This window comes from Podarcis liolepis (assembly GCF_965112155.1).
Source record: "Podarcis liolepis genome assembly, chromosome: 1".
Lineage (NCBI taxonomy): Eukaryota > Metazoa > Chordata > Lepidosauria > Squamata > Lacertidae > Podarcis > Podarcis liolepis.
Genome location: NC_139554.1, coordinates 2161827 through 2174722, shown reverse-complemented (window position 1 = coordinate 2174722; position 12896 = coordinate 2161827). Strand labels below are relative to the sequence as shown.

At 46.2% G+C, this 12896-nt stretch overlaps 1 protein-coding gene across 2 annotated transcripts in view; it reads left to right on the top strand.

Annotated features, from left to right (window-relative positions):
* The window catches only part of MDGA2 (MAM domain containing glycosylphosphatidylinositol anchor 2), a 409007-nt gene that overhangs the window by 371437 nt on the left and 24674 nt on the right, over nucleotides 1-12896 (top strand). For both annotated transcript variants that reach the window (XM_083514663.1, XM_083514662.1), the window contains exon 11: nucleotides 8037-8214. In XM_083514663.1, the coding sequence (XP_083370789.1) occupies nucleotides 8037-8214 (178 nt within the window). The remainder of the gene's footprint in view (nucleotides 1-8036; nucleotides 8215-12896) is intronic.

Here is a 12896-nt window from a genome sequence, read left to right as displayed (position 1 = left end):
AATAAGAAAATTCAAAAGAAATACAAAAACAGAAAAGAATGCAAAATTACAAAATACAATAATACAAACATTGAGCACAAAAAAAGAAAAAGAAAACACATATACAGAAAAAACAAAAATTCCCTTTTTCTTAGTTTCTCGTCTTTAGTTAACTTATTTTCCTGACTTCCTCACATCTCCCGATCTTGTATCCCTTTTAAAAATTAGTTCAGCAAATTCATGTCCTATTAGTTTATCTGTTATTTATCCAAATCATACATTTTACTTTGTTGCTAAAGCCCCTGCGTTTCATTTCAATGTCCTCAACATTCAGAAATTTTACAATATTTCTGCAAATAAATTTTAAATTTCGTCCAATCTTCCTCCACCAGCTCTTCTCCCTGGTCTCGGATTCTGCCAGTCATTTCCGCCATCTCCATGTAGTCTATTAGTTGCATCTGCCAGTCTTCCAGGGTGGGTAGATCTTTTGTCTTCCAATGCTTTGCGATGAGAATTCATGCTGCTGCAGTAGCATACATAAAAAAAGTTCTATCTTTCTTTAACACCGATTGGTCCACTATGCCCAGGAGGAAGGCCTCTGGTTTCAGATGCTGCGCTAGCTTAAGGACATACAAATATCCTGCAGAACCATGCAAGCGGTCCATCCACTCCCACATCCTCTCCTCACAACCAGATGCCCCGAGGAGAAACCAGCAAGCGGGATGTGAGTACAAGAGCACTTGCTCCCCTCCTGTATTTCCCAGCCAGTGGCCTTGAGAAGCGTTGATGGGTTGCATCTGCAGATGGCCCACCGGCCTGATCCAGCACCCATGCTCTTTTGCCCTCCTGTTTTCTAGAGAGTTTCGGCAGCCTTCTCGGAATTGGTTCCGAGCAGACTCCAGAAATGGCAAGCGGAGGAGCCTATTCAAAGCCACGTCAATCACGTCTTGATTGATGGGAGGACACAGGAGGCGATATCGGCAACTTCCAGGATCCTGAAAGGGCAGATAAGGGTGTCAGTCACTTGCCAGATGGAGCAGGAACAGTCCTTCCCTGTGCAGATGGATGGATGATTCACCACCCGCCTGCCTCCCTTTCTTCCCTTCATCCTTCTTCCAAGGCTTCTTGTTGAATAACAAGGAATAAATGGCGAGAGAGTAAACTGACGGGAGCAATGAAGTCTCACTGCATGGTGCAACTTCGAAAGAGACTTCTCTGAGTTGCCTCCACCCATGTGGGAGATGGGCTGCGGTGCTCAGGCACAGCTCAGGCAGTCTTGGAAGTGGCAAACCACCCCTGCCCTCTCCTGAATGCAGGTGCTTATTATTATTATTATTTTTATTTCCCAGCGAGACAAAAGTCTGTCTGGATCTGAGTGAGAAACGACCCAGATTCTACCGGAGATCAATCGCCCGGCTCTGTGGCAGAATTCCTTAAACAGCACCTCTTGTCATTCTGCCGCTGTTCCCTGACAGAGCGAGTTCTAAACACATGTCAAGAGGGTTTTGACGGGTAACAATCTTGTGAAAGTTGAAAACCTTTAAGTTTCCGGAGCGCACCCACCACCCCTCCGGCTGCAACGGCGTCGATCACCAAGATCCCTCGGAGCTGGAAAAATTGAGCTGTCACTCAAGCTCTGCAGGAGGAGACGAAGCCAGTGAAAGGGAACAGGACCTGTCATTGTCTGCTCCCCCCCCCTCTCTCTTATGTACGGGTGACCATCACAAGCGGGCAAAAGGTCTCAATCAATGCTGTTTGAGGAAAAGCAAGCAATGTACAGATTCACCTTAAAGCTCTCTTTTTATTCAAGCACCGGCATGTTGCTTTGGCATCTGTCTGTCTCAGGAGACAATGGAACCAGGGCCGCCTTACCCATAGGCACTCGGGGTGCGGGGCTCTCAGGGGTGCCCGGCCGAGAGTCCAGGGCTGAGATTTGGAGTCCGGGGATTGCAGAAAGCCAGGCCAGCCGACAGCCACTGCTGAGCGGAGCAGACCCCTTTGGAGCACCGCAGGCTTTTTACTGCTGCAGACGCTGAGGCAGCTGGCCTTCCCCCACCCTCTGTGGGGATTGCTCCCCTCTCACAGCGGCATGGGAGAGAGTTGCATGCCCACCCCCCAAAAAGCTCCACAACTTGGGCCTGCCCCCCCAAAAAAAATTGGGGGCGCTGCGCAGTTTTTTGCGCCCTGGCACCGCATGTGCTAAAGACGGCCCTGAATGGAACAGTGCACCTTTGTGGGTGAAGTCAGACTGTTGAGGAGTTACAGCATCTGCTGTGGCTGTAGAAACCAATATGGGAGAGACATGTTTTGTTGCAGCTGGGGCAGAGGAAGGCGTCCAGTTGTGCTACTGCAGATGCACCAGGGAGTTCCTTCTCTCTGTGCTCCTCCCAGCGCTCATTCCTCCTCTGGTCACCGCTGGCTGTTTGCTGGCACTGCGGTCGTCTGCAAGGGATTCCCACATGGCGCGGTTGATGTCGCCAGACTTCATGTCACCTTTATAAGCATCTTTGTAGCACAGAGTTGTTCTGCCAACAGGCCTGGTGCCTGAAGCTCGTTCCGCATGGAGCGTGTCCTTGGGGGTCTTGCCATCTTCCATTGCGTGGACGTGGCCAAACCAACGTAGACATCATGGAGACAAGAGTGTGAACATGCCGGGAATGTGGATTTGGGAGACCACATCTTTGTTTAGGATTATCTCTGCTACGTGGTGCCCAACACTGGCTCCCGGTGGAGTACAGGATCAGGTTCAGGGTGCAGGTTTTAACCTTTAAAGCCCTATACGGCCTAGGACCCTTGTACCTACGGGACCGCCTCTCCTGGTATGTCCCACGGAGGACCGTATGGTCTTCAAACAAAACATCTTGGAGGTCCCGGGCCACAGGGAGGTTAGGCTGGCCTCAACCAGAGCCAGGGCTTTTTTAGATGTGGCTCCGATCTGGTGGAACGCTCTGTCCCAAGAGACCAGGGCCCTGCGGGACTTGACATCTTTCCACAGGGCCTGCAAGACAGAGCTGTTCCACCAGGCCTTTGGCCAGGGCACAGCCTGACTCCCTCTCTCCTTCTGTAATCCTCATAGAACTCTAGCCCAATGGTTTCCATTCATTTGATTCTGAACTGATTTTAGAATGTATTCCAATTACTTGACTGTGGTTTTGTGTAAATTGTGCTATTTTTACTTTTGTTAGCCACTCTGAGCCCGGCTTTGGCTGGGGAGGGTGGGATATAAATAAATTATTATTATTATTATTATTATTATTATTATTATTATTATTATTATTATTGATGCAATGCACATGGAAGGTGTTGAGGCATCGCTCCTGATGGTTATATGTTGCCCACGACCCACGACCCACTTCCATAAAGTAGCTTGCTCAACACACAAGCCTGGATGAGCGTCAAGTCCTCTGAGCTGCGTGCAGAATGTAAGGAATATTTATACGTGGTTTGTCACACGAAGCACAAGGACTAAGAACGTAAGAAGAACCTGCTGGCTGTTCTCACAGGGGCTGAACAGTTGCTTTGGGGAAACAGGAGAGCAGGATCCAAGCCCAAGAGCCCTTTCCCCTCCAACAATTTCCAGCAACTTCCTCCTAGGGAGGCGTAGACAGCTTGGCCAGTAGCCATCGGACGCCATCATTGCCTCCACCACCCCCCCCCCCCCCCGATCATGTTGGTTGCCCTTCAAACTATAAAATGAAGCCATTAATACTGATTTACAGCTTATTACCACACTGCTAACAGCAGCAAAACAGTATCTCGCGGGGAAATGGAAAAATAAAGATTCCCCCCTACCGTGTCTAATTGGTTAAGAAAAATTTGGCAAACTGCCTTAATGATAAAAAATTATGAGAGAAACACAATCACGAAAACAAATTAATGGAGAGGTAGGCCCTGTTTTCACATTTCTGGAATTCCAATGTAAATGATGATATTTTTTTCCTTTCACCATACTGTAAAGGGTGTTTGTTTGTTTGTTTGCTTGCTTGCTTGCTATGCTATCTCCCCCCCCCACACACACACACACATTTCTTTTTATTATTTTCTTTTCTATTTCATTTGTATATAATGATCTTGTCCACAAATTTAAATAATACCAGCAACGGGAAGTTCAAAGCAAACTTTCAGCATGTTCTGAAATTGCTGTCTCCCCTTTAAATTCATCTTGCAAATAGCCCCATTATTCTCCTGTCCCAGGCGGTCTGCGGTTACATGTGTCAGGACACAACTCTGCTCTTTTGCAGCTAAGCAATGCATGAATCATTAAATGCCACGGCACCTTTTGTTCCAGGTCGCTCTCCTTCCCATTTTAACTGGGGCTGAGTTCGGCATCTTTAATTCTCCATCCCGAGCCAAACTTGTTGATTCTGCTGACACACTTAAATGGAGACAACAAAGAGTCTTGCAGTATCTTAAAAACTAACATGCTGGTTGCCTTTCGTGGACTACAGTTTATGCCATAGCAAAGGTGTTAGTCCTCAAGAGTGCATAAAATTCTTGGTGCTGTTCTTGTTGCTCTTCTCAAATCTACTTACAAGTTTGCCCCAATTATTTGGTTGGCCTGGTTGTAAATAAAAATCTGCCCTTTTTCCCTTATGGGGTATCCAAGAGCCCATATAGAGTCCTTATGTAGGTTCTCTATCGGTAGGAGAAAACAACAGAGGCCAACCAGAGAATATTGAGAAGCAAAGCAGCTAGGAAGCCTGATCTTTATTAAGCTGTTGCAACAGGGTGCGCCCCTCACACGCAGGAATGGAGGAGGAACCCAGAACCAAAGTGTGCCAGCCCTCATATAGACATTTTAAATTACCTGCCCTGGAGCTCCAGACCACCCCTCCATACATCATACATACATCACAGAAAAGGCGGTCTACAGCAGAAATCTGAGTGCATTGTTTATCTCATCTGACGGGTTACCTGTTAATGCTCACTTGACTGGATACCCTGGGGAGCCTGGCCAGTCTTTTGTAATGATAAATACTTAGTTCCTGAGCCAGGTCACAGGCTGACACCCTATTCATATCTTAAATGTGCCCTTAAGACAGGATTTGTGAAGGAAAAGACAATGGGGAGGCTTTCCCATTTTCCTCTGACCTTGCAGAGAAAACATTTGGTCAGTTTGGGAATCAAAAATGGTTTCATGTTGGTCTTCCTGTGCTGATCTATGTACGTGCTTGGTTGGTACACTTATGAACATTTATTATATATCTTAGACCTTAAAATTCTTATCACAGCCTCTATGAGAACAGGAAGCTGGACATGACTGGCTGCTGGCCTGATCCAGGAGGGCTCATCTGACATTGTTGTCAAGCTCTACCTTTTTAATCGCGTTTTTTTATGATTAAACTGATTAATTTAGGAATGTCCTTTTGCATATTTGCCGAAAGACCTTTTTTTTACAGACATATCATGAAGCAACTAAAGTTGTTTTTAAAACAGTGGGCGGGGGGTGCAGAAACATAACTGAAAATCATTTTTAAAACAATCCCAAATTTATTGATTTAAATTGTTTTTTATTATTCAATTTGTAAACCGCACTTCACCCGAATATCACAGGGCAATTCACAACAAATGAACTCCTGGTGCAAAGACCTTCTCATCTAGCTGGGAAAACTTGTTGTGGGGGGGGGGGTGAAATTGGCTTCCATCGCTTCTGGGGGGAAAAGAGAGTGGTCTTTTATTGCTTTTTTGATCCGTTCTTCAGGGCTCTATTGCCGTTTTACATGTTGGAAGCAGCTCTGTGAGAGAACGGCCTTGAAAATCGGCCGGAAGATCTCAAAACAAGCAAACAAATTTGCTCACTTACATCCTAATGAATAATGGAGAGTGGCCCATCCGTCTCCCTCTCAGGTCAAATGGAGACTCTCTCTGCAAGCGAACCGTCTCCCGATGCAATTTCCCAGGGAAAGAAGCGATGTTTAAAGAGCCATCTCTGCTCTGGCTTCCTTGCACCTTGAGCGGTTTGTTCCCATCAACCAGGCTAGCGTAGGATGTCAAAGGAAATCAAGCCTCCACACTGAGGTTGGGCAAAGGTTTGTTAAAAGACTCTGTTTATGAAGACAAGGCAATTGCCTCCACCAGCCAGACTTTGTTCTGAACTGATTGATAGGGTTTTCTCGCTACATACATAGAAATCGTAGAATCTTAGAGCTGGAAGGGACCACAAGCATAATCTAGTCCAACCCCCTGCAAATGCAACTGTTTAATGTGGCGTCGTAGTGCTTTCTTTTTATTATTATTATTCAAAATTATAACAAGACATATTATCCAAAAACATATCATCCTTGTTTTTTCCCCCATTTTTCCTCCCTCCCCCCCAACCCCCCCACCCCCCAACTTCCCTCAGTTCCAGTCTTTGATTTCTCTGAGAATGCTATTTTCTGCATGTTACAAAGTTGTATAGATCCTCAAACTATTTAGCTGATTATTATCAATAAAAAGTTTGTGAATGTTTATTCAAAGCCAGCCAAGGAGTCCAGTTTGCTTTGTTATGTCTTCAAATACTTTGTAAAGGGTTCCCACTCATCTTTAAAGTCACAGTTATCCTTGTCCCGTAGCTTATATGTCAGTTTTGCCAGTTCTGCATAGTCCATCAATTTTTCTTGCCATGATTCTTTAACTGGGATTTCTTCAGTCTTCCATCCTTGTGCTACCAGAACTCTCGCGGCCGTTGTCGCATACATGAAGATGTTTTTCAACATTTTTGGCAGGTCTTTCCCTACAATCCCCAACAAAAATGCCTCGGGGTTTTTAAACAAATGTTAAATGGAACATTTTCTTCAATTTGTTGTATATCATTTCCCCCCCCCCCCAATTAATTACCTTCAATGCTTGGTGTGGATGTGGACCGTGGCTCTCCAGAACTTCAGACAGCGGATTTCTTTCTTTCCCAGCCATGCCGGGAGATGCCAGGGGACAGAGGCTGGGGCAATTGGCATGCAGACCACGACCCTTCGCCACTCCAAGCATGTCTTGGAACAGGTGCCGAGAGTGAAGGAACACCATTGGAATTGAGATTTGAGCAAATGAATGAAGGTCCGCATGGTGTTCCCTAATTCTCCTGACATGGTTGTGACCCACTGAGGTCAAAGGGGGGCAGCCATTCATGGGATATTCCCCATATGAACTGACCCAGACCCTAGGATGATCACCTGAGTCCCTTTGACATGTGCTTCCCTCCATGGGAGGGTTGGAGGGTGACTACATCAGAACAGGGCCTTTTCAGTGGTGGCTCCTCATTTGCGGAATGAGGCTTTCCCTGGGATGCTTGCCTGGCACATCCTTCAAGTGCAAAAACATTCCCTTTAAACCAGACCTTTCGATTTTAACTATCCGTGGTCTTTTAGAGTGGGTGGCCTGTTTCAACATACAGTATATCTTTTCCTGGTATTATGTACCTTATTTTTGGCTCTATATGACGCACCCGACCATAAGACGCACCTAGTTTTAGAGGAGGAAAACAAGAGAAAAAAATATTCTGAATCTGTGCAGCGCCTCTCCAGCGAAGTGAAGTCAGAACAGCAAGAGGGATCTTGCTATTCCTCCCACTGCCCTGAAGAGGCTTCGTGCAGCTATCCCAGAAGCCAGAACAGCAAGAGGGGTTGCTGCTTTCGCTGTGCAGCAATCCCTCTTGCTGTTCTGGCTTCAGCGATAGCTGCTCAGGCTGCATTCGCTCCATAACACACACACACATTTCCTCTTACTTTTTAGGAGGGAAAAAGTGTGTCCTATAGAGCAAAAAATACGGTAGTTTTCTTCCCCAAGTTGTTCTGTACTTCGTTTTCAGTTTCTGGCCAAAAAAGTAAGAAACCAATACAGGCATAGGCAAACTCGGCCCTCCAGATGTTTTGGGACTACAACTCCCATCATCCCTAGCTAACAGGAGTAGTGGGAAATGTGGTCTCAAAACACCTGGAGGGCTGAGTTTGCCTATGCCTGAACTAATACATTTCATAAATAAACGTCTTTTTGGTTTTCTCAAGTTTTGCCGGGTTTTGCGCTGCTGATTTGCGTGTTTTGCTCATCTGGAACTCAGCAACCTTCTCGCCTCTTGCTTCTAGGCCGGACAGCAGCGCTGGTGGGAGCAGGAAATTGCTGTGAACCTGAAGATCCAGAAGGGAGAATTGATCACCTACAACCTGACAGAGCTGATCAAGCCTGAGGCTTACGAAGTCCGCCTGACCCCGGTCACCATATTCGGAGACGGAGACTCGACCATTCGCGTGATCAAATACAGCGGTAAGAATATTTGCTTCGTCATTGTAATTTCGTAGAATTGTAGATTGTAAACAATCACCCCTCGAAACCTCAAAGCAGTTTTCGGAAAAGGCAAGACAATGAAGCCATCGGGAAAGGAAATAATTAAAATATTCCAAAGATAAAATCAGTGACAAACTAAAAAACAACAACAACAGATTAAAATGTGCAGACAGCCCTGGAACTACGCCTTGCAAATTGCAGAGGGTTTCTTTGCAAGCACTGCATCGTAGGAAGGGAGGACTGGGTGACCCTATGGGGTCCCTAATTTGAGGATCTTGGGAAATGTGGCTCTTCAAAGCTTTAGACAATATCCCTCCCTCAACAAATGGCTTTTTTTCCTTTTGCAGCAATAGGACAGGAGGGTGTCTCGCCTCACAGTAATGGAACATTAGATTCCAGTAGCACTTTTAAAGCCAATTAATCGTATTAATAGAGCATAAACCTTTTGTCGGCTGAAACGTCCTCCTCCAAATGCCAGGAACGAAACTGTTCTCAGCCGGTAACCAAAGGCAGTTAATTGAATGTTTACAATCTCCCTCTACCTCGTTTTTAAAGGGGGAATTTTCCACATTGTAAGTACATCATCATAAAAAAAGGCTGTTTTTTAAGGCTGCCTTTTATAGCATGAGAGGAAGCCAAAGCCCTTCACTAGGGCCTTAGCTAAGCCTGCCAAGCAGATCCACCATGCTTGCAGAACTTGGCTGCCCGCAGGATCAGGTCCCAATAGCAGGAGGTGCTGCAGGGAGCCGGCAGCAGAGGAAGCGAGATGCTGTGAAGCCTGCTGTCTAGTCAAAGAGATACCTGCTCTCTTCTGGGAAACACAGCCAGATGGGCAGGGTATAAATAAATTATTATTATTATTATTATTATTATTATTATTATTATTATTATTATTATTATTCCTTGATCGGACCCAGGGGAGTCTTTAGTGTATGCGCCGCCAGGGTGCAAAGATCCACCCAGCGCCCCCAAGTCTGAGAAGCGCCGCCGTTGTGAATGACAAGCGCCGCTGCTGGTGCGGCGCGTCTTTGGTAAATGAGCACACAAAGTCGAAAGTCCTTTAGTGAAATTCCTTTGTTTTACTACAAAGGAATTTCAGAAATAGACTGGAAAGAGAAGCTGCTGAATTGCAACTCATTACCAAACTTAAAACCATGGAGAGACCTGGTCAGAACAAAGACATTGGATTCTTATCTCACTATACATGACTAAGCCATTTTTCACCTTCTCACCCCTTGCCTTTTCCTGTAAGACCTATTGCAGTCATTAAGAGTCGTCAACAGGCTCATCTCAGCTATCTGCCAATCACCCATTCCCACCACCCTTCTGAGTAATACCCCTCCCCACCTTCTCACTATATAGAAGGATCTGGCAACTTCTGTTTCAGTGTATCTGAAGAAGTGTGCATGCACACGAAAGCTCATACCAAGAACTAACTTAGTTGGTCTTTAAGGTGCTACTGGAAGGAATTTTTTTATTTTGACTATGGCAGACCAACACGGCTACCTATCTGCAACTGAAACAGTAGGTATACATTTCGGTAACACCTGGGTATACAGTCATACCTCAGGTTACAGACGCTTCAGGTTGCGTTTTTTCAGGTTACGGACCCGCTGAATCCTGGAAGTACCAGAACAGGTTACTTCCAGGTTTCGGGGGTCGCACATGCACAGACGCGCTAAATCACGCTTTGTGCATGTGCAGAAGCGCCAAATTGCAACCCGCGTATGCGCAGACGCACTGCTGCGGGTTGCGAACGCTGCGGGTTGCGAATGTGCATCCCCGCATGGCTCACATTTGCAACCCGAGCATCCACTGTATATGTATTTTGTTTTTCTAGCTTGATCAAAATTACTTATTATTTCATAACAGGTAGATAGTTAAGAGCTTAGGCGGTTTCAGAGGTGGGCGCCGGGCGCCCCCCAGAATTCAGCACCTGGGTGCCCTGCACCCCTTGCACCCCCAGGTAAAGATGGCCCTGGTCAGACCCCACCTGGAATCCTGTGTCCAGTTTGGGGCACCACAATCTAAGAAGGATACAGTGGTGCCCCGCAAGACGAATGCCTCGCAAGACGGAAAACTCGCTAGACGAAAGAGTTTTCCGTTTTGGAGGTGCTTTGCAAAACGAATCTCCTATGGGCTTGCTTCGCAAGACTACAATGTCTTGCGAGTTCCTGCGGGTTTTTTTTCCTTCCCCCCCCCTTTTCCTAAGCCGCTAAGCTGCTTATCAGCTGATCCGATAAGCCGATAAGACGCTAAAAGCCGCTAATAGCGCTAACAGCGTTAATCAGCTAATCCGTCAATGGGCTTGCTTCGCAAGACGAAAAAACCGCTAGATGAAGAGAATCACAGAACGGATTCTTTTCGTCTTGCGAGGCACCACTGTGCTGGCAATCTGATAAGCTGGAAGGTGCGCAGAGGAGGGCAACCAAGATGATCCAGGGTCTGGAAACCAAGCCTTGTGGATAAAGATCCGACCCTGGTTGCAGAGGCCAGCCATCCTGGCCAGGAGCCATCAATTGTCCTCTCCTCCATGAATTTGACCAAAGTTCTTTTTAAACCACCTAGGTTTGGTGGCTACCACTGCCTTCTCTGAGAGCGAGTTCAATAGTTTGCCTACGCCCTGGGTGAAGAAGTCCTTAAAAAAAAATCCATCCTGAATATTATCTCTGTTGCAGGCACACACACATGTATGTATATACTTGGCTGGCTCTCCTGCGCGAAAAAAGGAGGGCAACATCTTTTTCAAAGAATGAGACATTTTGGCTTGTGCAAAGTGCCACACATGCAATTAGAAGTTTATTGAGAATATTAATAGTCTGATTCATGGCTCTTTGGCCGCAGGCTGGAAAGAGAGGAGTTGGGGAGAGCGAAAGATTAGTCATGCTACCAACTGGGTTGTAAATTCTTCCTTAACTCCTGCATTCGTCTTGCTTTAACGTTTGAACTTCTGCGTGGTAAATGTTTACGATATCGCCTGCCTTCCTCTTGACTCACGGCTGCAAATGAGCCTGTTATCCAGGTATCGTCTGAGGCTATCTCCATGACAACGCCAAACACTCAAGGTGGACGCAATCAGATCTGCTCCGGAAATAAGCAGGAATAAGTGGATTACTTCATCCAGATTCTAATTATTATTTATCTGCATGCCACCGTTTTGCCAAAGCTGGCTTATGGTTAGGACAATGGTTTGCAGGGGGGACTGAGAGGAGAAATGAGAGCTGTCTTCAAATATCTCAAGGTCTGTCAGGTGGAAGATGGAGCAAGCTTGTTGCCTCCTGCTCTGGAGAGCAGGACTCGAACCAGCGACATCAAGTTACAAGAAAGGAGATTCAGAAGAACTTTCTGACAGCAAGAGCTCTTTGACAGTGAAATCATCTCCCTAGGAGGTGGTGGACTCTCCTTCCTTGGAGGTTTTTAAGCAGAGGTTGGGTGGCCATCGGTCATTTAGATGAGATTCCTGCATTGCAGGAAGTTAGACTAGATGCCCTCAGGTTTCCTTCCAACTGTACATTCCAATTATTCTATGATTTTACAGTTAGAAATAAGGAATAGTGGGGAGGAGCATTCAGGGAGTGACTCTTATGCATTGGTGCATAACAAAGTTGGATCGTGACCAGGTGGGATGTTCTAGGACAGGCACGTTCAACAGATAGATCACTATCTACTGGTAGATTGCGGGGTGTTCCTGGTAGATCTCTGGTCCCTCAGGGATATCCTTCCCCCCAAGATTAAGGTCCACTATTTGACTGCAGATTCAGGACCCTAAGCCGTGTTTGGTCTTTGTCCATGGAATTTTCTTGGCAGGGATACTGGAGTGGCTTGCCAGCTCCAGGTGGATCACGTTTGGTCAAAACTCTCAACTATGACCTGTCCATCTTGGTTGGCCCTACATGTCATAGCTCATAGCTTCTCTGAGTTATTCAAGCCCCTTCACCACAGCAAGGCAATGATCCATGGGCTGCAAGAAGATCAAACCTCTCCATTCCTAAGGAAATCAGTCCTAAGTGCTCACTGGAAGGTCAGATCCTGAAGCTGAGGCTCCAAGACTTTGGCCACCTCATGAGAAGAGAAGACTCCCTGGGAAAGACCCTGATGTTGGAAAAGATGGAGGGCACAAGGAGAAGGGACGACAGAGGACGAGATGGTGGGACAGTGTTCTCGAAGCTACCAGCATGAGTTTGACCAAACTACGGGAGGAAGTGGAAGACAGGAGGGCCTGGCCTGCTCTGGTCCAGGGGGTCACGAAGAGGCGGATACAACTAAACAACAAGCTGTGTTTTACACAATTGACTTTTTATTATGTTCTGTGTATATCGCAATGCTCATTCAGTTCCATTCATTCATAGATTAAGTTCCATTCATTCATTTGCTTGCTAAGAAAAGCTCAACAACTTTGATCCATCCATGGGTAGATCACTGCCAGTTTTTTTATACTGTGAGTAGATCGCAGTCCATTGGGAGTTGGACGTCCCTGTTTTAGGATGAGGTAGTTGCTCCTGCAGCTCCACTGCCTTAGGGATGGGAGAGATAATCGATCCATTTCACCCTGAAAGGCATATCTACGTAATTCGCACTTTCTGAGATGATGTGCCAGCTGAAACAGAGGCAAATTTCCAAATTTTCTCCTCTCTGAATTTTGCACTGCATTTCCCCAGCCT